General features: G+C 36.5%; 2 protein-coding genes across 5 annotated transcripts; both read right to left on the reverse strand.

Annotated features, from left to right (window-relative positions):
• On the reverse strand, nt 13,985-17,411 carry LOC18772908 (WD repeat-containing protein VIP3). Of its 4 annotated transcripts, none has more exons than XM_020566496.1 (4): nt 17,268-17,411; nt 16,555-16,592; nt 15,713-16,141; nt 13,985-15,167 (listed from the first exon to the last, which is right to left on the reverse strand). In XM_020566496.1, the coding sequence occupies exons 3-4, from the start codon at nt 16,049-16,051 to the stop codon at nt 14,553-14,555; spliced, it is 954 nt and encodes a 317-aa protein (XP_020422085.1). In that variant the 5' UTR covers nt 16,052-16,141; nt 16,555-16,592; nt 17,268-17,411; the 3' UTR covers nt 13,985-14,552. The 4 variants fall into 4 exon arrangements, with proteins under 4 accessions (XP_020422085.1, XP_007205584.1, XP_020422086.1 ...); XM_007205522.2 differs by having other exon boundaries at nt 16,486-16,592; XM_020566497.1 differs by lacking the exon at nt 16,555-16,592 and having other exon boundaries at nt 17,293-17,411.
• On the reverse strand, nt 23,563-26,879 carry LOC18774160 (probable glucan 1,3-beta-glucosidase A). The gene is made up of 8 exons (XM_007207388.2): nt 26,685-26,879; nt 26,383-26,508; nt 26,061-26,258; nt 25,779-25,940; nt 25,515-25,684; nt 25,242-25,391; nt 24,630-24,982; nt 23,563-24,183 (listed from the first exon to the last, which is right to left on the reverse strand). The coding sequence occupies exons 1-8, from the start codon at nt 26,868-26,870 to the stop codon at nt 23,999-24,001; spliced, it is 1,530 nt and encodes a 509-aa protein (XP_007207450.2). The 5' UTR covers nt 26,871-26,879; the 3' UTR covers nt 23,563-23,998.

The following is a 27,822-nucleotide window of genomic DNA, read 5'->3' on the forward strand; positions in this document are numbered from 1 at the left end:
CTGCATTAGAAGTATCCATTGGGAGTTTGCTAGTTCAAAATAACAAGGAAGGGAAGGAACAGGCAGTCAATTATCTAAGCAGAACTCTGACAGAAGTAGAAAGGAAGTATTCTATACTTCACTGCTGTAAAACCTAGACACTACATGCTCCCATTCACTAACTACATCATTGCCAAGATAGACCTAATCAAATATATGTTAACAAGGCCAATGTTGAGAGGCAGAATTTTGGTAGGAGTCTCAGTCCCCTTTTTCCTTAGTTTCGGAGAAGGGGACTATTTTAATAAGTGGGTTTGTCATGGATTTTGAGGGGGAATCCGGGGCAGGTCCTGTCACCCGGTTGGATTGCTTATCCCTAGTCACTGGGTAATGTGTTGCTATCCCCGATTGGATTGTTTCCCCCGGTACATGATGATGATGTGTTGATTTTGGGTGAGTGTATATTTGTATTTATATGTATATGTATATGGGTATTTGTGTGGGTATATGTGTGGGTATATGTGTGGATTTATTTCCAAGTCGAGGGTTCTTGAGCATGTGGTATTGAGGGTACTCTACACATGTATGAATATTTGACATGGATTTCATATTTGACAATGGACTTATGGTACTTTGCAAAATATGCCTTCGATAGGGTATGGTTGCGGGAGAAAAAGGGATTCTTCTTAATTATGTATGAAAAGGATTTAAAGTTGAGAAATGATTTTTGGAGAAGTTTATGAGTTTGAAACGGCTTAAGTAAATGGGTTTTACTTTGAAGGTTTTCAGTTTATTATTTTACAATGTTCTCCAAGAAATTTAGATTACATTTAATATATGATTTTAATTATGGTTTCTTATGATATGAGTCTATTGAATTGAGGTATTTCAAGTTTCTTATATATATATATATGATTTTATTACACGGTATTATTTTCTAAAACGGAGGGGGTTATTTATGTTGAATATAATTTATGTTTAAAGCTTTGCTTTTTGTCTACTCACATTTTCTGTTTTGCATCGCCAGGTTCTAGATATCTGAGGTCGAGACCACCACGTCGAGGCATCATCATTGTTCACTCTGTAAGCTCACAATGTATGAACTTTACTTTAAATAGGCGAAGAGGTGGAGGAGTGAGGAACGTTGTAAACAAGATATGTAGTAAAAAGAGAATAAGTATATCAAATTTAAGGCCTTCTTCTCAAAACTTTGATTTCGTTTATTCTCAAGTATTTTTCAATATCAAATCAATTACACAATTAATTGAGATACTAAGTTATTCTTCTTCTTCTTCAGAAGTGGCAAGAGAGAGATATTGTGAGAACCTCTTAGCGCCTGATCTCAGTGCAGCTTCTTCACTTCTGAGGCACTTAAAAAAGATATAATAAAAAATAGAATTTTAAAGAGGGGACGGGAACTCTTTGACAAAAGGGTGTTTTCCTGTGTTTTTTTGGTGTGAAACGTGTTTTCACTAGTAAACCCTTGCTTTTATTGAAACATTGAGTCCAAATTTCTAAACTCTTGGTCAAAGCAACCGACTTGTTTAATTTGGCAAGAGGCCCCGACAGAGCTTCGTTCACTAATGCAATGTGGCATGATTGACCCATTAATACAAGCTCAGCGCAACAACTATCACTAATACACCATTCCTTAATTATTGTAACGACTATTTCTTTTCCACACCCGTCATGAAGCTTGGTTTGACATTCCTCTAGGAACTTAAAATTTGATGGGGCGGGTGCTAGGGTTGCAAGTCCTGGCAAAGTCATCATTGTTGCAATCACGAAAATCAAGATTGCAGAAGTTTGATAACAGGTGAAACTTGCCTTTTTTTCTTTTTCTTTTTTTTTCTAAAAATACACTTTGTTACCAATGAAGCTATAGAATGGTGGAGAATCTATAACAAGTTTGTCTTTTTATAAGTCTAGCGTTAATGATGATGTGAAACGCATTTACAATGAAGAACATATTTAGTAGGATAACTCCAAACTAAATGGTAGATTAATTCAATCTCATTCATTTTAGATATTAATGATTTGCACATGCGTTTTATTGATTTATGAATTAATTAATTTATAATTTTTTTTAAAAGTTAAAAATTATCGTTGTCGATTCTTGTGCAACTAAAGAGTAACTCAAGTTTGAATTATACATAAAGCTATTGCTTAAATGAAAATATTTAATTAGAAAGCATCTATATTTGACTAAATACCATTGGAAATTAAATTGTGAAGTCTTATTGTATACAAAAACTTAAATTTATTGTTTTCTGGTACATAAGCTAATTGCAATTGAGTGCTGGTTTTATTATTCAACTTGAACAAGTCATACAAATTTGTTCACCCTGAGAATAAAAGAAAATGAATTTGAGAAAAGTAATGGGTAATTATTATTTCATATTTACGTAAGATAGCTTATATATATAGACACGCACACACACGCGCACATATAGAGTAGCACTGAATCGCTAAACCAATTGGTAAAATAATATGGCGCTAACCAATCGTTTGGAACAACGCCACAATGTAAACTCATGATTTGAACTATTCATTTTTAGAACCTCATATAAGGATTATGCTTGATTTTTAGACGGATTAAGGTGTTTGACGCACTCTTATTAGTGGTACGACAAAAGAAAAATTCAAGTTTTAATTATATATCAAGATATTGGATAAACGAAAATTATTTAACTGTAAAACCTCTATATTTTATTGAGAACCTACAGAATTTATGTTACTTTATAAATTGTGAAGCCTCATTTTACTCAAAAGCAAAACTTAAGCGGACAAACTTCACACCAACAACTACTATAGTCCACATCACCACCATTTGCAAGATAACATAGTTATAAGTAGAAATATATTATAGTTATAAGTAAAAAATAATATAATTCATAATATATGATATAGTGTTTCCTATAACTTCTAAGAACTAAAAATCACAATATTTAAATATGATCTAGAATTATTTATTTGTTGGAGAGCCTTGGCTTTTGTAACTAAATTGAAGATAAATATGAAAGTGATTTCATCCATTAAAACATACATGTAACACTAATCAATAAATTTAGGCGATGAGGTGGAGGAGTGAGGAACGTTGTAAACAAGATATGTAGTAAAAAGAGAATAAATATATAGAATTTAAGGCATCCGTCTCAAAACTTTGATTTCATTTATTCTCAAATATTTTTTTAATATCAAATCAATTACATAATTAACTTAAAGATGAAATATTATTTTGAAATAGGAGAAGTGGCAGGAGATAGAATTTGTGAGAACTCAAAACATGGATTCCAAATTTCTGTACTCTTGGTCAAAGCATCCGACTTGTTTAATATGGAAAGAGGACCCGAAAGAGCTTTGTTCACTAATGCAAAATGGCATGATTGACCCATTGATATAAGCTCCATGCAACAACTATCACTAATAGACCATTCCTTAATTATTGTAACGACTATTTCTTTTCCACACCCGACATGAAGCCTTGATTTGCATTCCTCTAGGAACTTAAAATTTGATAGGGAGGGTGCTAGGGTTGCAAGTCCTTACAAAATCATCATTGTTGCAATCACAAAAATCAAGATTGCAGAAGTTTGATAACCAGTGAACCCTGCCATTTTTTAATTTTTTAAAAATATACTTTGTTGCCAACGAAGCTACAGAATAGTGGAGAATCTAGAACAAGTTTGTCTTTTTATAAGTCTAGTGTTATTGATGATGTGAAATGCATTTACAGTGAAGAACATATTTGGTAGTATAACTCCAAACTAAACAGTAGATTAATTCAATCTCATTCATTTTAGATTTTAATGGTTTGCACACGCGTTTTATGGGTTATGAATTAATTCATTTAGATTTAAAAAAATAAGTTTAAAAAATATCGTCGTCGGTTCTTGTGCAACTAAAGAATAACTCAAGCTTGAATTATATATGAAGCTTTTGGTTAAATAAAAATATTTAATTGGAAAGCATCTATATTTGACTTAAACCCTTTGGAAATTTTGTTACTTTATAAATTGTGAAGTCTCATTTTACACAAAAACTTATATTTATTATTTTCTGGTACATAAGTTAATCTCAATTGAGTGCTAGTTCTATTATTCAACATGAACAGGTCTTAGAAATTTGTTCACCTTGAGAATAAAAGAAAATGAATTTGAGAAAAGTTGTGATATCCCGTTCCTAAATTAATATTCAATTATTAAATTATTCAAGTAAAAGACAATTTTAACCCAGGAGTATTTTAATGGGTTTAAAGTTGACTTTTTGTTCGAGAAAGAATTTGAGAATTTGAGTAGTACCGTTGCGTAAAGTGCGGCAATACAAGTTCGTAAACACGTAGTGGGCTCAAATCGGAGTTATAACGAAAAAGTTACGATCAATGGAAGTGCAATGACACATCCGTAAATATTTCGAAGTCATATTTTTTTATAAAAAAAACCTGGTCTCTCTCTCTCTCACGCGTCTCTCCGTTTTCTCTCTCCTCCTCCCCTATCCCTCTCCTCTCTCACATAGCCGGCCACTATTTTTGCCGGCAACTTCCTCTTTTGGCCACCTCCGGCCACAAGACCAGTACCAAAATAACTAGCCTAGCGTCCTCTCTCCGACCCACATTTTCTCTACCACAATCGCCCTCTTGTGCCATCAGAAATAGCTCAAAACCCGTCGAGTTTCTACGAAACTCTTCGTCTTCATTTCCGACGATTCCAACCACCCAATTTGTCAATCCAACTATGCTTTCTCATCCTTTCAATATGACTTAGTTGATGGTTGGGTTGGTTATGATTGATTTTGAAGTTGAGAAGCTCGATTATGATCTAAGTTTTGGCCAGTTTTCAGCTCGAATTTCAGGCAAGTTTCGGCCACTCTTTGGCCGTGGCCCAAGAAAAAAAGTTGTTCCACTAGTTGTCCTGATCACGTAGGTATAGGTATTGTTGGGTATTTTGAGCCACTCATGCATTGCCGGCGCATGGGCCAAGTTTGAGTGACCTCTTTGGTCCTAAAATGATCCTCGTGTCGTCCTGAGCACGACGGTGTGCTTAGATTCGAATTTGGTTATCGTTTGACAGTCGAACAGATTTTTACATATTAAGCGATATCCGGGTTCGATATGTTCGGACCGTTGGATTGACTCCATTTCCAAATATGTTGATTTAGAAACCTCTAGGATTGTGTAGCAACTCACAGATCGAGAATCAGAGTCCCAGATGCTCCGATTCAATGATTTAAAGATGACGTAAAATAGTGATCGTCCGATCGTGCCATCGTGAGCGCTCCAACCACTTGATCTGGACCAAACTTGCAAAACCTGTGTAGTGAACTTTGTTGAATCTGTAGGAACTTTTGGATTATTAATCGGAGGTCGTGGACCCCATGGGGGGACTGGGTGGACCAATATTAGAATTTAATCGTATTTTTAATCTAAGGTCTTTTCAAACCATTCCAACTATCAAACCTATTGAAAATGGGCCTAGGAACTTTCTTAAGTTATGCACATGCACTTTAAGGTCGGGAGTCAGGGTTTTGATTAAATATTTGTGGTTGAGTTATTTTATTAATTAAATATTTTAATCGCTTAAATAGGTACTCAAGCTCCACCAAACCCGCAGGAAAGACCCTCGAAGGGTCAGGCGAGCTCGGACGCACAGTGAGTGGACATTTATTTTATAAATGAATTTTATGCAGTAAAAGTTTTATTAATTGATCATGAATGAATTATTTATGGTTTTTTATATTTCCAAGCATACAGTTTGAATTCAAATGCTTTTATAAAATTTTGTTATGATAAAATATGAATGGCTTGGAAAGTAGAAAAGAAAATGGTAACAGGGTTCAAGGATTGAGTGAGAAATGGTATTATAATTTTTCAAATAAGGTTTTTAAACCACCATAGGTACCCAAAATGTTGCTTTCGAATAAACTGTTGCCTTCGGATATAATGATGTCCACGGACATCCTAGTTGCCTTCAGTTGAGTCAGCGCGCGTTTGACAGTTTCCCCAAGAGTCCTAGAGATACCCAGACCATGAGGAACGAGGAATGCGGCTCAGGTTGACCAAGTGTCTCCTAAGTTCCGCAAGGAATGCAGCTCGGGTTAACTTTGTGTTTTCGAGTTCTGCGAGGAGGTGCCGCTTATGTGACACTTGAAATTGACAGTATAATGTGAAAAATAAATAGAAAAATCATGGAATTGACAGATTTATGAAGGGTATACCTAGGTGGAAAGGAATTATTATTTTTCAATGCTTTCAAATAGTTTTGATAAATTGATTGAATGTATGAATGGTTATATGAATATAAATATGCATACTTGATTTTTGTACGAATATAGAACATGGATTAAATGAGTTTTCAAATGGTTTTTAACAATGGGGTTAGTATGTTGACATTATATTTTGTAAAACTTTCTTTTGTCCACTCATTCTTTTAATGTTTTGGACCTGCAGGCAGTAATCGAGTACCGGAGCACCACCACTGGGCATTCCTCACCCACCACTCGTCCACTTCCTTTGTGTAGGATATCCTACTGTAACCATACTATTTTTGTAAATTAAATTATTCAGTAGGCTTTGATATTGCCCTAGGATTTCTGTAAGGCCTGAGGCCACATAGATTTGTTGTTGGATTGTGTGTGCTCTAACATCGTGCACCCTGAACGCTTGTGAATATAAGAATTGTATGTTGTACATGTGTAAATTATTGGGAAACGAGCAATTTACAGGGAAGACTGCTAATTTTTCGGTAGAAGTTAAACCTTATTAGAATTTTTGAGTTTTAGTTTAAGGGCAATTTGGTCAAATGTGTCCAACACCTGATGAAGGAAACATGCATCTAATACTTAGGAAATGAACTTTAGCCACAACCTATACAACAAAAACATTCTAAATGGCGGATTCATTTTTTTTATATTAGTTGAGCTAAACCTTTTTCATTTTAAACCTAGTATCTTAGCTTAATCTCTTTGAACCCAAATAGAAAAAGGAAAAAGGGAATATAACTTTACCCTTGATGACCTTTTCTTGATTTCTCAAGAATGAACACATTTGTTGGAAAGGCCATTTGTTTCTCTTGATTTTGACTCCTTCACCTTAGATCTTTACCCTTGATGACCTTTTCTTGATTTCTCAAGAATAAACACCTTTGTTGGAAAGGCCTTTTGTTTCTTTAAGGCTCCAATATTGGAGTCCTCTACCTCACCATACCAAATGCTCCTAGAGATGAAGAGAAGGCAATCAAGAAGTATGGATGCTAGTCTACTTCTTGATTGGACCAATTTTTGGTTTATGGAAGATGAGATACAAAGATGATCACTCATCAACCAAAGTAGGAAACTAAAAACCCTAGCTAGGTTTTCTCCAACACTTAACTTATATAGGACAACACTTAACTTATTGGGTGGGTATTGGGGCTCCATTTGGTCCATGGGTCATGTCATCTTATGTCACTTATCCCTTGGGCCCAATAGCTTTTTGGGCTATTTTGTCCATTTCCTTTTAAATCATATTTAAAAGCCTAATTCAATATTTCTATATGTCAATATTAATTCCATAATTAATCTTTTAATTATAATTTAATTATTAAATTATAATTATAGTCTTACTTAATTGACCCGGTCGAACTATTTGACTTTGGTCAATTGCTCCGGTCAACATGTTCACTTTTGATCGTTGACTTTGACATTTGATTATCAACCATTGACTTGTGTCTCCTCATTTCGTTTCTCTTCATTTGTACCTCTAATCACATTCTTTGGGTGTGTAGATCCGTAGGTTTCCTTTAGCAAGGTAGTGGGTTGACTCAACTCCTCAGAGATGATATATGAATTAAATTATACAATTAAATTCTTACTATGAATAAAAGTTAATTGAAACCTTTTAGGACATCCACAAACCATAGTTGTCGCCTAGCAGTAAGTCACAGTTATCTGAGCTAAATGAGACGTTGTGAAAAAACCTATTCAAATTGGAATGACCGTGCAATTGAATCCTTCTCTAATGTCAATAATCCTTATTCACATTATTATATCATGGAATCCGATTGTTAATATCCTAATGTGAATCATTCCTTTTATACGATTATCCTAGTAAGATTTGAAGACTTCTTCTTTCAAGTCAAATCCACTACTCTGCGCAAAGATTTGACCAATCATATCTTAGAGTATTCTCACTCATTTACTTAGAGTAGAGATTCATTATCGTACATTCATTTGCTTCCATGACTCCATTGAGAATCCTGATGAGCACCTTTAAGCTATGCCTAATTCAAGATGACTGTATAGTGCCCTCAAAGATTAACAACATAGCCACAAAACATCTATGATGCCTCAGGTCTAAGGATTAGTTTGCACCATTGCAATTTATGAGTTCTAGCTTAACATGTGAGTAAAGACTTCCATGTTATAACTCATGTGTTGGATCATGTTCAATGTACTTGTTCTTCTATAAGCATCTACATACATATTGATGTGTCTCCACACTTAATGACTTGAGACTTTGCCATTCCCTACATATAGAGACGATATTGGTCTTTGCAGTATATTGACCCCCAATCAATATTCCTATGGCCAGGAACATATTCAGAATTTAGGGACGATGAGAAGTCTCCATGTATGTAATCTCATTACATAACTCTCATATCCACTTGTGTATTCCTTGGACTATGGTTGTTCTACATATTGAAAGATAATATATGATGATTTAATGTATCAAACAACATTTCTTGCCCATTGATAACATATTATGTCTTTTATCAAAGATGTCCTTAACTCTAACTATTATCTAATTAGTGGGGATTGGTAGGAGAATTGGTAGACCTCATATGCATCTCCAACCATAATACACATAATTTAGGCTCAACACAACAAAAACCCTAAGAAACACACAAACCCTAAAATCACACCCAAGAACTAAGTAGCTGCCGCTACCACATGATCTGCCATCACCGCCAATAGAGGAAGGTCCTATGAGAACCGACAAAGGAGATATGAAGAGTGTGGATTCGAGGAAGCAAGCCACCACCATGCATCAAGATCAAACGATCTATGGATTGGTCTAAATTAACCATAAAACTACAGACCCTACTCCTCCAGAGCAAAAACTCATATCTGAGGATGGGTTGTAGGAGATGAACAACATCAACAAACCAGGAGACAACCAAGAAAATCCTATGGAAAAGGAAGGGGTTTAGGGTTAAAGAGTTCATGGGAGGGGAAGATAAAATGGGTTGAAGGGAGGTAGGTGGATGAGAGGAAAAGAGGGAGAGAGGTGAAATGGCTGTAGAGGAGTGGGAGAGAAGAGATTGAGGAGATCTGGTCCAACAACAAGAAAAAGTTAGTAGAAAAGCACACCAAAATAAAAGACAGAAAAGGGAAGTAAAAGCCACACCAGAGGGTGGCAAAGGAGCCACACCAAAAGGTGGGGAGAGGCCACACAAGAGGTGGTAGAGAAGCCACCCCGAGGGGTGGCGGCACAGCCAGAAGTTTAGAAGAGGAAGATGGGAAGGAAATAAATTCTAGAGAGAAAAGGGAACCTCTTTCTCTAAAGTTCTCTAACTTCACTCCACTGTGGTAAGTGCACTCTTAGGAATGCAATTCTAGACTTATGGGTATGAACTTCCTATGTAGAAGGGAAGTTCATACCATTTTGCTCAGATTGGGAATTTTTTCCCCCCACCTGGGAAAGCATTATTGCAAATTTTTATGACTAACTTACCCCTATTCTATTTTAAAATACCATATTTTACCCTTACAAAAACTCCTCATATCTCTTTCTTTTTTTTAATTGTTTATTTGTGTTAACCTATGCTTTCTCTTCTCTCAAATGTTCAAGGCAAGGCAGCAAGGGGCATACGACTTCCTCAGAAAAGATTTCTCTTAAACCATCATTCCAAAATTCACAAAGGGATCAGAGCTTTTGTTGCTTGATTACAATTTTTCACATTACTTTTGCTGCTTGATTAGTAGAGATGTCAAACGGACCGGATTGACCTGAGCACAGCCCGATTAAGTAAGGCCAAGCACGACACGACCCCTATCTTTGGGCAAACCGAGACAAGGTAATTAGGCCCAATGGACTGGGCCAGGCCATAGAACATTGCAGGTCGTGCCAGGCCGAAACCCAATGAGTCGTCTCATTTAAAGCCCACTTATTTCTAAAATTCAAGTGTATTTCTTTTCTCTAATAATATGTCTTAAAATTTAATGTTTTCTTTCTAGATAAAATAATGATTTTAATTTTCAAGTGTCAATTTTAAAATTCAAACAATAATCTAGTCATTTTCTATTTAAATGTACTATATAAAGTTATTGGCCTCTTTTTTCAACAAATCATAAATCTTGTTTGCATATACATAATTGTAAAAAAGATAAAAGATTTAAATGAAGTTTTTGAAAAAATTACAACAATAAAAAAATGCAATACATAAGTCAAATTTGGTGTGGGCCCATCTCGGCCCTTTTAGTGGCCCAGTATGAGCACGGCCCAAACTCATATAGGCTAGAACCGTGGACTTGTGTCAAAATTGATGATTTTCATAAATGGGCAAGCAAGGCACGACCCTTTATTAAACGGACCGACTTTAAATGGGTCGGGCCAACACGGCCCATTTGACACCTCTATTGATTAAGAATGTATATAATTAAATGAATTTGTATATATATATATATAGCGCTTTTATTAAGGAATTCTTCAAATAAACTTATTTAAAGGACAGTCTTATAGGGCCCACTCCACATTATATTTTACTAAACTAAACTGTCTATTTTATAGATATTCATTCAAAAATCATCTCTATAAAAAATCACTTAAATTCAATATGCAGATGTGATGTTTTAAACAGTTTTCTTGCATCCAACTACATGTTTAGATAACTCACAACATACATTAAATAAAGGCAGTTGTACCTTGGAAGCCCAAAACAAAGACAAGTGTACAATGGAAAACCAAAACAAAGGCAGCTGCTAATGAATTGGTTGGGTAGAGTAATAGAAGTGGCGGAACATGTGTTTATACGTCCTATGATACAATGAATGATGTGAAAGTTCTTGCGTTGATTTGTTAGCAAAAAATTAAAGAAAACAACATATCCTGACATTAAAAATGCTACAGACGTTCGCATTAGAAAACTATATAATTCCTTCTTTAATCTTCTTTTATGGATAGGACCACTGGGGCTTGTCCTTCGTTCACTATTTATGCATTCAATTTCTACATGCTTCCTCCTCCTGCATGCTTCAGGGATTTGGTCACAACAAGCAAGGCATTGATAGCTAAAGTTTATTACACATAAGTATTGATTTTTTTTGGGGTCCACCCTTGCAAGGAATACTGTTCTACTGCTCATAATCTCATTATAGTCCTCGTGATCAATTTGTTCCAAGTTTCTCTTCATCTGGCCACATGATTGGAGCTTTTGTTTTTGTGTTTTTGCTTTTGCATGTCTTTTAAGTAGAAAAAGATTGTTAAAATATTAACCCCCACCCGCCTGTGGTGTAAAATGAATGGATATTTTTGGGAGCAAAAATTACTTCTCAAGAAATTAATCCACGCACACCTTAAATTTGGGGAAGTGGAGCTACAATCAAGAAACATGTTTTATTTTCTCTCCATAATCACACAACAATGAAATCATGGAATTACAAGATTCACATTAGATTATTTTTGGTATATCTATATATATAAAGCAAAAGGCAGAGAATGGTGAAACATTCAAAATACCAGAAAATGCCCTTGATTAATGCAAACATTAAGAATTAAAATTATTAATTAAATGAGGATAATATGGTAAATTCACAATTTTTCATCTATATATATAAAGCAAAAGACAGAGAATGGTGAAACATTCAAAATACCAGAAAATGCCCTTAGTTAATGCAAACATTAAGAATTAAAATTATTAATTAAATGAGGATAATATGGTAAATTCACAATTTTTCATATTAAAAAAATTAAAATTAAAAGAAAATTCAGATAATGGATCCTATTTTTATGGAACACAACTATTCATTATCTTTTTTAATTCTAAAATAAATTTAAATTTTAAAAAAAAAAACCTCTCGCAGGCGCAGAAGCGCGTGCAGAGAGGCTAGTAAATTATAATACACAAAAGATATATATATATATATATAATATTTTAAGGTGAATCTATATATATAAAGCAAAAGACAGAGAATGGTGAAACATTCAAAATACCAGAAAATGCCCTTTGTTAATTCAAACATTAAGAATTGAAATTATTAATTAAATGAGGATAATATCATAAATTCACATTTTTTAATATTAAAAAAATTAAAATTAAAAACAAAATAAGATAATAGGTCCTACTTTTATGGAACATAACTACTCTGTTATTTTTTCTTAATTCTAAATAAATAAATAAAATAAAAAAAACCAATTGGCACATGCATGAGCATGTGTCAAGGGGCTAGTTTACCTTAAAATAAATAATATATTAGGTTTTTTGTCTACAAATTAACCATAAAACTTCTTAATCACTCTTCTACTCTCCCTTAATCTTCTAGGTTAAGTTATGATATTTGCACTTAAAACTCCTAATTTTTTTCTTCTTGTTTTCTCTATCTTTCTTCTTTGTTTAACTTAAGCTTTGTGAATTTTTGTTCCCTTCCTTTTTATTGGGATTTATGAATTTTTTTTGTATTTCTTCTCTATGTATGTTTGAATATAAATTATTAACTCGAGTCTTTAATAGTGTAGATGATGAGATGAATATTTATGACAATTATGATTGTAATGAATTGATTAATCAATATGAAATGATATTATGAAGTGGGCTAAACTGAGTAGTTAGTATCGTATTAACTTATTAATAGGTTAGCGCTTTAGTGCTCATATTCGAATTATTTTTCAAAAAAAAAGATTGTGAAGTGTGAAGGGCCCCCTCTATTGTGAAATCCTGACTCCACCACTGCCCAAAGGAGGAAAAGAGGGCAATATTATTCTAAACTCTACTGCAATCTTTTGAACTCTTACAAACTTGAGCGTCAACGTATTTTCTTGCGAGTACCCCTTCCTCCCTCATTGGTGGCAAGTGAAGACGGTGTCCTACTTCTCAACATTGATTACAAGACTACTTGTTGGAGGACTCAAAATTTTATGCTTCAACAATTTTATAACTGAAAAAAATATTGAATTGATCTTTCTTTTGGTTGGAATGTTCCTTCACATATAGGATGCATATCCTAAAATTCTGACAATAGTAAATCTATATGAAGCGATGGTTTCGCTGATGCCTGTTTAACAAGCCAATTTCCTAGACTTGAAGCTTATCTCTAATAACAAAGGCATATGCCTCTTGTTAGTCCAAAACTATGTCATGTCGTCATTAGGATATATGGAATAAAGTTCTAAATCGACTAAAGGTCAAGTGATGAGAAGGAATCGAAATTTTGTAGCTCTATAACACAAACTTGTCTCAATTCATGATTAGGAAAAGTGAGCTTGACTTAGAGACCATGTATGTATTCATAGGTTAGACGTATTATTTACGCATCATTCAACTTGTAGTGATGAGCAAACTCCCTCAACTTGCCTAGAAATGTTGGGAGACCTCTAATTATTGGCACAAAGCCTAATTGTGTTGATTTTGAGTGAACTTTTAGTTGGCATGAAGCCCTAATTATTGGTACAAATCCTTTTCTGATTTTTGGCACAAAGCCTTCTGAGTTTGAATATGATAAGAACTAGTATAATAATCAGAGAGACTCCTATTTCTTGCTCAATTGCTTGGTTGCTATTTTGCTTGCTACTGGGAGAAATATAGAATTGAGGATGAATCTTACCATTCACTATGTCTGCATAGATGGAATGAGTTTCCAGTGGGCTGTGTCAAGTGAAGTCATGAAGTTTTTGGCAATGCTGTCAATCTAGTTTGGAATGTTGGATACAGCATCTGTGATTTTGCTGTTGCACAGACGTAAAGGCTATCTTCACTGAAATTTTGCTCCAACATCAAACGTAAGGGCGAAAAAAGAAAAATGAAAAAACATGAGGAGAGTGAAATCTGTTTGGTTTATTTTGATTTATCGAGCAAAGACCAAAGAAGCAACCCCGATCCACAACCGATCTAAAAGAAACATCATACAATTATATCCAATTTCAGAAGGATCATTGAATGGCTCAACTAGAAAAATGACGACAAGACACATACCAAATACTGGTCAAAGTTGGGAGCCTAGAATACACATTTTTAGCAAAGTCATTTCTAGGAGTTCCCAAGTTCTTTGGTGTGCTTTTTTTTTTTTTGGGTTGTAAAGGGTTCCCCAATTCTTTGGTAAATGATCCGACAAAAAGGTGTGCATTTCCTAGACGACACTTGTTTAAGTATCAGAATAAGGTCTCAAACAAACCAATTTCATAGGAACAATCAGGCACAGAACACCAAAGGCAGTGAGTTACATTCAACGAACATAAATTATCCATGTTCTCGTTTCTCCCCGAGCCACCCACTTCAAGAGTCAACGATATGCTCATCATCTGACACACTAGCAAGTCTACCAGGCATTCCTCCTGGTCGAAAGGCCACTCCCCAAACTTGGTCAGTGTGGTCGAGCCACCCACTTCAAGAGTAGTCATATAACGATATGCTCTTGTCATCTGACACACTAGCAAGTCTACCAGGCATTCCTCCTGGTCGGAAGGCCACTCCCCAAACTTGGTCAGTGTGGTTGCTCATTGTCTGCACAGCTCCCCTCATGTTGATATCCCACAGCCTCACAGTTCTATCACTTGAGCCCGTTGCAAGAGCCGCCCCATCTGTGCTCACATCCACACTCAGAACCCAGCTCGCATGTCCTGACATGGCCCCAACCAATGTTTTCCCCTCAGCATCATACATGTGCACATGGGTGTCATCTGAGCCCGTGAAAAGTAACCGTGGCTCAACTGGAGAAAACACAAGAGACCTCACGGGCATGAAGTGGCCTTCCAGATGGTGCAGGAACTTGCCACGATCCGCGTCAAAAACAGAAACAGTTCCATCCATCGATCCACAAGCTATGCGTCTACCATCAGGACTCCAGGCAACTGATAGCACAAACTTCTTGCTGCTGCTTTTATCCGTGGGCTTGGTTCCTTCTGGGCGAGGAATTGACAATGTGGCAAAGAGATTCCATGTGGTGGTGTCCCAAATTTTGACTGATGCACTTCCCCCACCCGCCACAGCTAGCATGGTACCCTGATCAAGTGCCAAAAGTCAGCATCAACTTGAATATAACCAAAGGGGTGGCTTCAAAACTTCAAATGGTTCTAGTTTGAAACACATATCAGTCAGAGATCAGATGTCCCCGAAGGGACCACAGTATCAGATACAAAATAAGAGAGATTCAACAGACACCGTCTTGAATTTTAGACACTGAGTATCAATGTTCACTTGAAGCATTCCATTTATTCAAATTTGGTCCACTTGAAACATCACTTTAACAATTAAGAACTAACATAATACCAACTTTTGGCATGTCTGATATTACTAGTAAGGCAACAAGGAAAATACAACTTTCAGAAAGTAACATCTCAACCAGATCTGTAATTCAAATCCCATGGCTAGTTTCAGAAAAATTACTCAAGCCAAAAAGAAATCAAGCAAACTTGTATGCATAGATATATAAACAAGTAAAGCAACACCACATATTCAACTTGCAACAAAACAGTAAATTAATTTAACAAGCTCAAAAAGGACCCAAAAATAAATATCTAAGAAAAATTTGAAAATTGCAAAGGTACCTGAGGATTGAAGCGTAATTGCCAGACTTCAGAGGGGGGGGCTTCGAGACTAGCGATGGTGTTGTTGGAGTCGACATCGAAAACCCTAACAAAGCTGTCGAGTGAAGCCGAGGCAGCAATATGGCCAGAGGGGTGAGCTGCCACTGAAGCGACACCGAGGCAGTGGCCGGTCATCTTGCCCTGGTTGACTAGCTCGTCTGGCTGCCACAGCCTCACGGTCTCGTCCAGTGATCCGGTTAACAACAAAGCAGGTCGGGTCTCCGTTGACGGGACCCATGTCACCGCCCATACTGACTCCTCATGCGCGTCCTCGATTGATTTCAACCCTGCAAGCTTCATTGATAATTGGTTTGCTGAAACAACCCTAGTGTGCTTAATTCTTCAGTCCTCACTCCCCAATTTTCAGATCAGATTTTTATTTAGTTGTAACTGCATGCAAGCCCAATGATTAATCAGGGAGTCTGATAACACAATCATCAAATCTAGCATGCTGAGAAGTACACTGGAAAGCCAGCGACTTTCTAGCATGCTGATGGAAATAGCTAGAGGCACTCTATTGAGTACAATGTAAGAAGTTATCCATATAATAAATCATCTTGGACAGAAACAGTGCATGAATGATGAAAAACACAATTTGATATACAAGTGCATTCCATAGTCCATGACAGGAAGATTCATATTTGTCACAGATAAACATTCAAGCACTAATAAGTTATAAGTTGCAAAGTCCAAACAAGATTGGCTAAAAAAAAAAGGTCCAAACAAGATTCTACATTTAAATATTGAATAATATCAAGCTGATGGTCTCAAATGTTTATATGCTTTCCAGAGGAAGATCTCACTAGCTCAAGGTCATTCCTCAAACCCTCTCCCGAAGCATCTGCAATACCAACAAATATTGTCTCAGAGTTGGGAAGTAGCTAAACTATTAGACGCATCATGTTAATTTAGCTGGTTTTAGTTCTGAATAAGTGAAAATGGGGAGTAAAAAGTCCGGACTTGCCACACCCCAAAGTACCTGTTTCACAAAATTAGAATTTTACTTGAGAACCAATTTATCCCAGAATTGTTTTGTTCATGATCTGTGCGAAACCATTCATCTTTACTTGCTTACAGATCAAATAGAAAACAACAAGGGCAAAAGTTGGAAGCTTGCACTATGGTTTGCAATTTCTTGTGGCTAAACAAGCCCTCCCTTATTGTGGTTAAAATAATTCAGAAACCACATTTCTCAGAGCATCCAAATCCATTCATAACAAATTATAGCATACTAAGCGATCATTAGCTTCAAAACAAAAATTCGTAGGCAGCTATTATCTAATTAACAAAAATTCTAACTTCACAAACTAAGTAAATTATATACCCAAATCAACAACAATTCCAACCACACAACAACTTATTAAATTATAATGTACCCAACCCATATAACAACAGCAGCTTATTAAAAGACAGAAGAACCCAAATCAACAACAATTCCAACCACACAACAACTTATTAAATTATATACCCAACCCATATAACAACAGCAGCTTATTAAAAGAAAGAAGAAGGAAACCTTGAGCTGCGTAAGAAACCCCAACCAAATGAATCTGAGTGGCGACGGCGATGGTGCGACGGCGCTGGTGAGTTCTCCTTCTTCCTTCTTCTTCTTCTTCTGTTTTGGTTGGCGTCTGAATGATACCCAAAAGACCTAGCCTCTCGACATAGGCAGTCTTCTGAAATTCTAAGCTTTTACTTTACATTTAAACCCCAAATATTTAATAACCTTCAAAATCACCCTCAAAATTTTCAAATATTTTCGTTTTTACCCCCTGACGTATTGGTGCTGTATCGTGACGGTATCGAAGTCGTATCGTAAAGTCAGCAGGTCATAAAAGTCTACAATACGCCACATGGCGTATCGGATACATATGAGGGCCATATCAGTGCCTTATCATATTGGCGCCGTATCCGATACTCGCATACCCCAAAAACCAGCGTATCAGTGCAACAGAGCGGCTATACAACACAAATGTTACATGGTACTATGATGAATAAGTACTTGGGCCAACAACACCTTACCTCTGGGGCGTTCAAAAAATTTTCATTCTTAACGGTCTCTACGTAAAAATCTATGCATGTTGCAAAACCTTCTACAAATTCAAATCACCCCACAGCTTAGTTGCGGCATGAATGTACCATATGGCGGCACATCCCATTTCAGCTCATACATCGTCAAATAAGAAATCTAAATACGCATACAACAGGGCACAGTCATATCAGATAAATTAAAAGGATTAACAAAAGGTTTGGCAAAAGCACCAAACTTTATTAAAACCCCATCAAAACCCAGAAGATAAAAACAGATATTCAATCAAAGCAATCATGAGAGAGAATACAGACAGAAAAACTGGAAGAGGAACTTACCTATGAATTGCAGGAACTGAGAAGCAAAACTGTAATGAATTTTCCTCTCCAATGGTTGAACTCGCTCAGGCACCACACCTACGCATTTATATACACACAAATATTAGTGACCCAAAACCGCATTCTCACATTGCATCAAACACCAAGTGAGCACTTAGCAACTGATGCAAAAAACAGAGGCTGGCATAGCTCAAAACGGTATAGAGTATTGAAAAACATATTTTCAGACTCTAAGAAAACAAACAAACGACATTACCAGAAATAGGGCTTAGAAAGGCTTTTTATCACAAAACATCCTTGACGTTTGCGAAATAATCAGATTGCATCCTTAAGTTTTTTTGTATCACTCATGGTCCATAACGTTATTATGGGTGCTCTTAAATAGTCCCTCCGTTAAAAAAACTGTTAAGTCCTTATTTTATGAGGGATATAATCATCAAATCAATCCCTTTTGACCTCTTCAATGCCTTAGACCCATTTGCCACCAATTTAGAACCATGTCCCTCCATTTTTTGTTGGAATTRGCGGGCAACTAAAGYTGCAATTCATTTTCACATGGAATTGRCGGGCAACTAAAGCATTGAAAATGGAAAGGAACAAATTGGACTATAAACAACACACGTTGAACAAATTGAATAAACTAAACTATCAACCACTATGAACAAATTAAACCAACTGCATACATCAAAAACCACTTCCATATATAAAAAATCACATTCAATTACATCATCAACCACATTCAGTTCCATCACATTAACCCCTACATGACTTCCATCAAAAATCACTTCCATACATACAAAAATCCTAGACCACTTCCATCAAAAACCACTTTCAGTTCCATCACTTTAACCCCTAGAAAGCTTCCATCAAAAAATAATATCATACATCAAAAACCTTAGACCACTTCCAATTACAGTTCCATAAAACAACATCTCAAACTCTCGATGGCCTTCCTTTCTTTGCTGGAGACTTTAATTTCCTTCTTTGGACAGCTTGCTGGGATGAAGAATTGTGTGCAATAGGAGGTTGTGATGCCACTTGAGGTGCTGGAGAGGGTTGTGAAAACCTGACAACTGCTAGAGAAGGTTGTGAAATACTTGTTCCTGCTGGAGCATTAGAGTTTGACCTTGATTGCTGCATTTTCCTCCCTCCTCTTGCCACCTAGACAACAATTAAAGTCAAACTATAATACAATAATTAGAACCATTTTAATCACAATACAATGATTTTGTAAAACCTTAAGTTTTGGTTTCCTTTGTCTAGGTTTAGGGACCACTTGGGCACTTGGAGGCTGCAAAGCATATGAAGAATTTTGTAATTAATCAATAAGAAAATGAAAAATATAATTCCTTGAAGTAAGAATATAATATACCTGTTGACTTGTTAATTTGCCACATGTTTTCTTATTATGGCCAGCTTGGCCACATTTGCTGCAACTAAATTTGTCATGAACCCACTTAGATAGTTTGTTTCCTTTGGTTGCAGCTAGTRGATCACCTTGCTCCCTAGCCCTTTTCTTTCTTGGCCTCCCAGTTTGCTTCTTAAATAGAGGAGGCAACAATGGGTGAGGACCAGTGCTTAGCCACTGATCCATACTAGGCATTGGAGAAATAATAGGGTTATAGCACTTAAGATAAGCTTCCCTTTTGTAGCACTCATCTACATATGAGTAAGGGTCATGCTTCCTTCTAAGAATGCAACTGATCGCATGTGGACATGGGAGCCCACAAAGATCCCATCTCCTACATGAGCATGTTTTTATTGCAAGATCTACTGCAAATTGCCCCCCATGCATATTTGTGACTTGATACTTCATATCCCCAGACAAAGTAGGAAAACAATAACCAGCCTCCAGCTTGTTCTTCTCCATAATTTGTTCAATCCTTGGACCAACATGCCTTTTCCACTTCCAAGCTACAACCCACCTGTTTGCCATCCTCACCATGAGATTTGTCCTTATACCCTCAAGCATTGACAGAATTGGCTTGTCCCTTGCCTTTAATATTGAAGAATTGAAAGCCTCACAAAGATTATTCAGCAAAATATCACACTTATACTGGGTTCTAAAGTGTGATCTACTCCAATGAACTGCAGACTTTGGGTGCAACCACTTCCAAGCAACTTCACTCTCTTGCTTCATCCTCTCCATATGGCATTGCCACCAAGGGATTGTTGTTGCCCTAGCTGCATCCCACATAATTTGTTTTAATGTCAGGCCACTATGTGAAATCTTGAAATTGTTGTAAAAACGACGGACACAATGCCTATGTTCTGCATTGGGAAGTAAATCACCAAGGACAAGTCCTAAACCCTTTTGTTTATCTGAAATGAAAGCATAACCATGTCCATTTTCAATGGCTAAGTCCGCAATCAGATTTCTTATAAACCACTCCCATGTTTCTTTATTCTCTATCTCTACAACAGCGTAAGCAAGCGGGAACATTCCATTGTTCCCATCGATCCCCACTACTGTCAATAACTGACCAGGATGTGGTCCCTTAATGAAACACCCATCCATACCAATTATGGGCCTACAACCTTGCAAAAATCCAGTCTTGCATGCTTCCAAACAAATATACAACGTATGAAACCTTCTTTGATCACCATCCATCTCAGTTTTAAGCAAAACTGTGCTTCCTGGATTTGCCCTCTTCAATTCCTCACAGTAATCGTGCAGCTTGTGGAATTGCTCAACAAAACTACCTTTGTTTAAATTCCTTGCCTTCAACTTAGCTCTATATATTTGTTGCATACTCGGCTCCAAGCCAAAATCTCTTTGAATTGCAGCTGTAAATCCAGGAACTGACCAATCCGGATCAGCCCTTAACTGACTTGCATACCTTTGAGCAAAAAAAGTAGAATTCAGCCAATAATTTCTCTGATCCCTTGAACACTCATGCTCCAAATTCAAGGTTTTGATGACCATTGTTGGTGAGTCATCAATTCTCGAAGCAAATATCACAAAAAGGCAGCCCACCTCTCATGCAGCCCTTACTCTTTGTTTGTCATCCTTTTTAAACCATATGTTCTTCCCTACCATGCAAGTATAGTGTTGCACGGCCTCTTTAAATACTGTTTTGTTGGCAAAGTGCATGCCAATATCAAAGGTTGGATTTTTTAGCATAGCTTCTCTCCTCCATTGTCTGAAGTTTGGAACATTTATTTTCCTCCTATTGCTGGTGACTTCACGATTCTCATCACACTCGTCATCACTGTCTTGTTTGCTATGAAGATCTTCTGAATTCTGGACATCATTTGAAATCTCCCCTGCATAACCCATTTCTTCAGGCTCTTCTTCAATTGGATTGTCAATGCACTCCTCAAACATTGTATCATCAATCTCCACCTCTTCTGCATCTGTATCTTGCTCATAGTCACTATCTATGAACTCCGTATCATCTTCTTCGCCACTCTCTTCATTTTCACTAGCAATCCCAGCTCTTTCCCTTTCTTCCTGCATATTAACTTCTCCATTTTTTGTGCCATTCCCATCTTGTCCCTCATTTTGCCCTTCATATTCCCTTTTCTGACCTTCAGCTTCTTTGTAGGTGCCACTTGCTGTTTCACTTAGTAAATCCCCATGCTGACCTTGCCATGACAACTTATAAAGTGGCACATCAAATGAAACAACATATAGATGGATAATTTTGCTGTTAGGCCTTTCTGCAACCATCTGCAACACATTTTCATCATTACCTATTAATTTGTAATCCTTATCACGAGGCAACTTGTAGTAAAAACATATGTTCTCCCCAGTATAACCTATTTCTTTTGCAATCCTAACTAGCTCAATCCACGATAATTTATCTCCATCTATATTGTCAAGAAACACAACCTCCCCTCCACAATATTCATCCCCTTTTTCGACAGCTACTTGCATCAGTGTACCTCCATAGTGAATCTCAAGAGTAAGCTTGTCAGGATCTGCCAGAACAAACACTTAATTAATCCTAAGAATTGAAGTCTATTTTTTTTCCTTCATTACCTATTTCAAAGTTTTTCTATAATAAATACATACACCAACCGCATGAAAACAAACCATATATGACAAACCACAACCACACACTGACAACAACCAAAGTACCAAAGCAACAAAACAATAAACAAACTCCCATATTTGAATATGACATAAACTAGTCAAATATGGACCACACCCAAAGCATAAAGCCACAGGTTAAAGCGTAAAAATCCTCATAAGAACCAAATAGTCAAATACGACTCAAACTAGTCAAATATGAACACTTTGCTTTTTCATTCTTCAAAAGATTCTTACCTTTATACGTTGGAGCCTTTCCTCCTTTTCGATAGGTTTCATTTGCCTCATCCATCTTCTCTCAATCGCTTTTACAGATGAACTTTACCGCCCAATTTCCCAGAAATAAGGGTAGAAATAGGTCTGATGATGTTGACGATGACCTCGAGGAAACATATTTGAAGCGTGAGAGGGAAAAGGGATCTGACGATTTTATCCCTCATAAATTTGGGGATTTAACCATTTTTTTAACGGAGGGACCATTTAAGAGCACTCATATTAACGTTAGGGACCACGAGTGATACAAAAAAACCTTAAAGATGCAATCTGATAGTTTTGCAAACGTCAGAGACGTTTTGTGATAAAAAGCCGGCTTAGAAATTAGAAATAAGATACCAAAACAAAAAGGTGAGCCCTTACCTGCACACTGAGTAAGTGGGTTTCACGAATTCCTCTATTTCTTTTGTGCAGCCATTTTGTGGGTTGGTTTGTAGTGAAGGTCTATGAATAGGAGGCCTAGCGGCTTCTCCAGATCTCCTTTGCTTTGCAGAGCACGGTGGTTCTGCACGTTTATATTTTTCTTTTATTCTTTTTTTTTTCCTTTTTTTTTTTTTGGGTTTTACAATAATAATAGCCATTCTTAATATTTCTGGTTAGGATCCAAACCCTCATTAACGTCATGTTTACTAATCCGTAATTGAATTAGGAGGAATTGAATTGAGAATGAGTTGGATTGAGGAGAATTAGATTTCAAATTCTTATTGAAGTTGTTTACTAAGGCTCAGTTTGGGATTGCTGTCACTTTTAAAAAAAGTTGATTCTACTGTGCTTTGAAAATAATTAGCTGTAAAGTAAAACAACTCCATGTTTGATAAACAATATTTTTAAAGTGTTGTTAGTACAAAAAGCAGTGTCAAAACCGTTTGGCAAATTTTAATATAAAATTGTTGTAACTGTAAATAATGACTAAAATAGACAGGATGTTAAAAGTGTTATGTACTAATCATGTGGGTGGTAGTGGTAGTGATGGAGTGAAGGTGGTGGTGGTGATGAAGGTGGAGTTGGTTGTTGTGGTAGTGGTGGTAGTGGGGATGGCGGTTGTGGAGGTGGTGGTTGTGGAGGTGGTGGTGGTGGTGGTGGTGGTGGTGGTGGTGTTGGTTGTGGAGGTGGTGGTGGATGTGGAGGTTTTGGAGGAGGTGGTGGTTGTGGTGGTGGTGGTGGTGGCGGTGGCTGTGGCAGTGGTTGTGGAGATAGTGAATGTGGTGGTGCAAGCAGTGAAGTTGGATGTGAAAGTGGAGGTGGTGTCCAAGAGCCTGCTTTTAAAAGCTGCTGTCAAAAGGCCACTATTTTTAAAATAATCAAGATATTTTAATTTTACCAAACACATTAAACTGCTTAACTTTAAAGGGAAGCAAGTTTTTAGCCAAAAGGGGCATTTATTTGGAGTTCTAGTACAAGATGCTTGACCTTTAGCACTTAAGAGCACATCAAGCATAGTTGCAAGCTTATGCGTTTGTTTATTTTTATAGGAAACTGTTATTGGGATTCTAAAAAGTCATCACGCGCTCATCCCTTTAGAGTGCCAATAACAACTCCCTTATTTATGTTACAATTAGAATATGACTAATCTAATTGAGTTTTATGTAGTTATTCTCGATCATCCACCTAAGACCCCAGTGATCGTATTGACACTTGTAAGCCCAATATGCCCATCCAAAAGTGGCACGCCCATAAACATCTATTTGGGCTTTTGCAAATCTCTGGTAGTCTTCTATTGACGCTCCATTTATCGCCCATTCTGCAACCCATTCTCCTGTACAATATATTCTCATCAAAACCTACCATACACTGATATAACATGTTTTAATTTGAATGATATGAAAATCACAATGAGTACAAATTGCTCAAGATGAAAATGTTCATGAAGAGACTTACATGTCATTAGAGGCATTATACAAGGATATCTTATCCCTTTCTTAATTTTTTATGCATCGAACCTTTTATCCGTCATTTGAAATCTTTGTCTATAGACTACAAATCTAAAATAGGTATTTTTATTTCCCATAACGGTGTAAGGATTAATAGTGAGTGGTGACTTACCAACAAATATTTAATGAATTTGCAACGTATTTTTTGTAAGAAGGTAAGAGGGGAAGGTAGTTAGCATTCATTCAACAATGAAATAAAAATAATGCCAGTGATGCCCAAGATCAATTCATTATTTACTAGTTCTTAATTTAATAGTGAGTACTGACTTACCAACAAAAGTGAGGGGTCCATTGGAAGTGGTCACAGCATCGAGATCAGAAGCTCGTTGGTTGTAGATGAAATCCACATTTTGTTGCACACTGAAGCTGTTGAACATGTCCGAGTACAGGCTATAGAAATGCACGTCTATCGCTACGCGATCGAGGCCTCCGGCAAATGAGAGAAGCTCCTTTGCATCTGCAGGTCCCAATCTGTTTGATAAGATCACATAAGCGCTTGAAGTGTGCTTCCGTACAGCTTCATAACCAGCTTTGTAATAATTTTTTAGGCTGTCTAGATTGACGCCAGGTGCCATAGGCTCATTCATTAACTCAACTGCTGCAAGAGCTGGATGATTAGCATATCTGCTCAGAAAAAAAGTCAGATTAGTTGTTAAGTTGGTATCAGTTCTACGTAATTCTATAAGCCAAGTCTTGTAGTGTGGGCTTGTAATAAAGCAGGGAATTAAATTGATTGTTGTGTGATGAAGACTAAGCGCACCCTAAGCCGGCACCCCGCCCCCTATGAGTGGTTAGCAAAATAAATAAATTCCATAAACATAAGTGGGTGAGGTTAATCTTATATTTGTTTAGTAAAGAATTGAATGTTCGTTAAGTATTAAACCTTGATGCTAAGAAATCTATGACTGCCACAGTGTCTTGTATGTTGGAATCTCCCCATTCCTGGTAGCCATCTCTTGTTGCACTGTGGTCATTGGCGTTTTGGGACCCTTCAACTGCATGAAGATCTACAATTACCTTCAGCCCATTGTTTCTGCATACATGTTGTGTTCAGAGAGAGTGAAACAGCAATAATACCAATTTGAAGTAATTTTTCTCTCTCTGTTTTATGTGTAATATAACTTTATAACAAGTTGCAACTTGCAACTACCCTTACTGTGCCCATGTGAAAGCATTGTCCAGGGCTTGCAAGGAGCCTCCAACAAAAGGCTTAGGTGGTGTTGGATCTTTTGCAATCCACCATCCAACTGGGATCCTCACCGCATTCAAGCCGTTCGATGATAAGAACCTGAAATCGTCTTCGGTGATGTAACTGTTCCAGTGATCCTGTCAAGCATAAATTCAATTTGATTACTTCTGATTTACTCCATGAAACCAATACTGTTTTGTTTTTTCTTGTTGAAAATCATATGAATCTTACCTGCAGGACTTGAGGAGCCTTATCTGGACCATAACCATTTGTGATTTGGTATTCACCTCTTAAGGTCTTGTCACTTAATATTGTCATTATGAAGACAGATGGATTATCATCTTCCCAACCTGAGCCTCCATAATCTGCAGTCAATTGTGTCTCTGATGTTGCCTAATTACAACGAAAAGTATGATTTTCATGAGAGGGACTTCTTGGTCACTTTTCCCTAATGTATATATGTGACAAATAAATTGAACTTTGGTGCTTAATGCTACCAGAGGAAACAATCACCTGCAGAAATAAACCATTGGATGCTTGAATGCGAACTCTATTTTGATCACCATCATTCCTTACAATCCGAAATGTTTCGGTGCTTCCAGGTGAATCTGAAACTGCAATTAGGCCGGTTCCCTGGTCTTGGTTGGGCAATCCCACAAACTGCTTGTTGAACACTCTCAAATTGAAAGATGATTCATCAATTCTCCACAACTGCATTACACAAGAAAAAAACCTATGGAGTGAAATTTACTTATTTAGTTTTTGGTAAATAATGATGTTCAATTTTTATCTGGCTTTTGGTAGTGCTGCATTAATGTTGGCTTGAAGAGCATACCCTGAAAGTTTCCCAACCAGAGGCCGAATCACGGTTGACAACAACAACAGAACCACTGCCACCCCCATTTTCTGGTGCAATATACTTCTGCAGCTTTGTGGACTTGAATTGAACTTGTGTTCCATCCTGCAAATGATTTCAAAATAAAAAACTTTGAACTACATTTTTTCGGAAGGGAATAGTTCCGATTATTTGTGGTTTTAGTAGAGAAAAACAAAACTGTAAAACAAAATCACACCCAAAAAAAAAAAAAATGCTTATTTGTGATGAATGCAGTAGCTCTAAGAAAAATAAAACTATACCAAAAGGTCATTGTTGGGAATGCCATCATAGAGAGAAGGTTTCATCCAACCCTCTGTAACAAGCCAATTCCCAAGATTCACAGCTTTGAATGGCAAATTGAAGTCTTGTGCTAAGGAAAGAGGAACAACACATGAGATCAGGTACAAAGCCAGAAGATGGTACATCTTAAAGTAAAAATATGCCATCTTTCAATTTTTCAATCTCTCAATGAGAAATGAATGAAAAGGGCCTCAGGTACATTACATATTATATAGAAACAACAATTTGACAAAAGTCAAACTTTCACAATGAACCATTCCTTACGTTGAATGATTATATGAATTTACACTTCATTGTCTTTACTGATAAATTAGCATTGCTCCAAGTTCAACACGTTAAGGAGGAACTATACATGGCATTAGTGGCCTGCCGACCAGCAGTGGGAAGACTTACTGTTCTGTTTTAATTCCAATTAGTAATTTGGAACCTTTGAATTTCTAGTTCGAATTGGTGCATATGGTTAAGTAGGTATGTAATTAATTTTTTGTTTATTACAAGTGATAGTCTAAACTAGAGAGAGAGGGGGGGTGTTGTGTGGGTGTGGGGTGGTCTACAAGTCAATGCCCTAGGCTAGACCCGACTATGTAGGTATGTAATTATAAGAAGCAATTGTTGGCACCTCAAAATAGTCACACTGCAAAAAGTAATAATCAAGGATGAAAATATCATTGATACAGATATTATCGGGCCTTCAATTTATATTGATGTCGTTTTAGATATTGATGTCAATTTAGGTATTGAATAAAATCGACAAAAAAGACAGATATTTGCTTCAAAAACACGGAATTTTGAAGTGAAACGTTCATAGATATTAAGCACATTATCAATGAAAGCATTGACTAAATAAAATTCAAAATATACTAAGTATAAGATATGCATATGATGAAATATACGTGTATATAATGTGTGATGAAAATCCTGAATACAATTAGACTTAACACAACAAAAACAACATTATTCAAACATAACCCAACCCAACAGATTAATACATAACCCAACATTATATTACAAGAGTTAGACTTAATGATAAAAATGAGAGATAGAAGATTATGTGAAAAATAAAATCAAACACACAAGAAATCGAGCAACCAGAGAGAG

Source organism: Prunus persica, chromosome G6, assembly GCF_000346465.2.
Source record: "Prunus persica cultivar Lovell chromosome G6, Prunus_persica_NCBIv2, whole genome shotgun sequence".
NCBI lineage: Eukaryota > Viridiplantae > Streptophyta > Magnoliopsida > Rosales > Rosaceae > Prunus > Prunus persica.

What these genes read in the sequence shown, in the direction of transcription:
- LOC18772908 (XM_020566497.1), bottom strand. Translation starts at nt 16,051, where the DNA reads ATGAAGCTTGCAGGGTTGAAATCAATCGAGGACGCGCATGAGGAGTCA. An exon ending in AATTACGCTTCAATCCTCAG is followed by an intron (nt 15,168 to 15,712) that starts GTACCTTTGCAA and finishes GCACTTGATCAG; the next exon opens with GGTACCATGCTAGCTGTGGC.
- LOC18774160 (XM_007207388.2), bottom strand. Translation starts at nt 26,870, where the DNA reads ATGGCATATTTTTACTTTAAGATGTACCATCTTCTGGCTTTGTACCTG. An exon ending in TTCCCAACAATGACCTTTTG is followed by an intron (nt 26,509 to 26,684) that starts GTATAGTTTTAT and finishes AATCATTTGCAG; the next exon opens with GATGGAACACAAGTTCAATT. An exon ending in AATGCTTTCACATGGGCACA is followed by an intron (nt 25,392 to 25,514) that starts GTAAGGGTAGTT and finishes ACATGTATGCAG; the next exon opens with AAACAATGGGCTGAAGGTAA.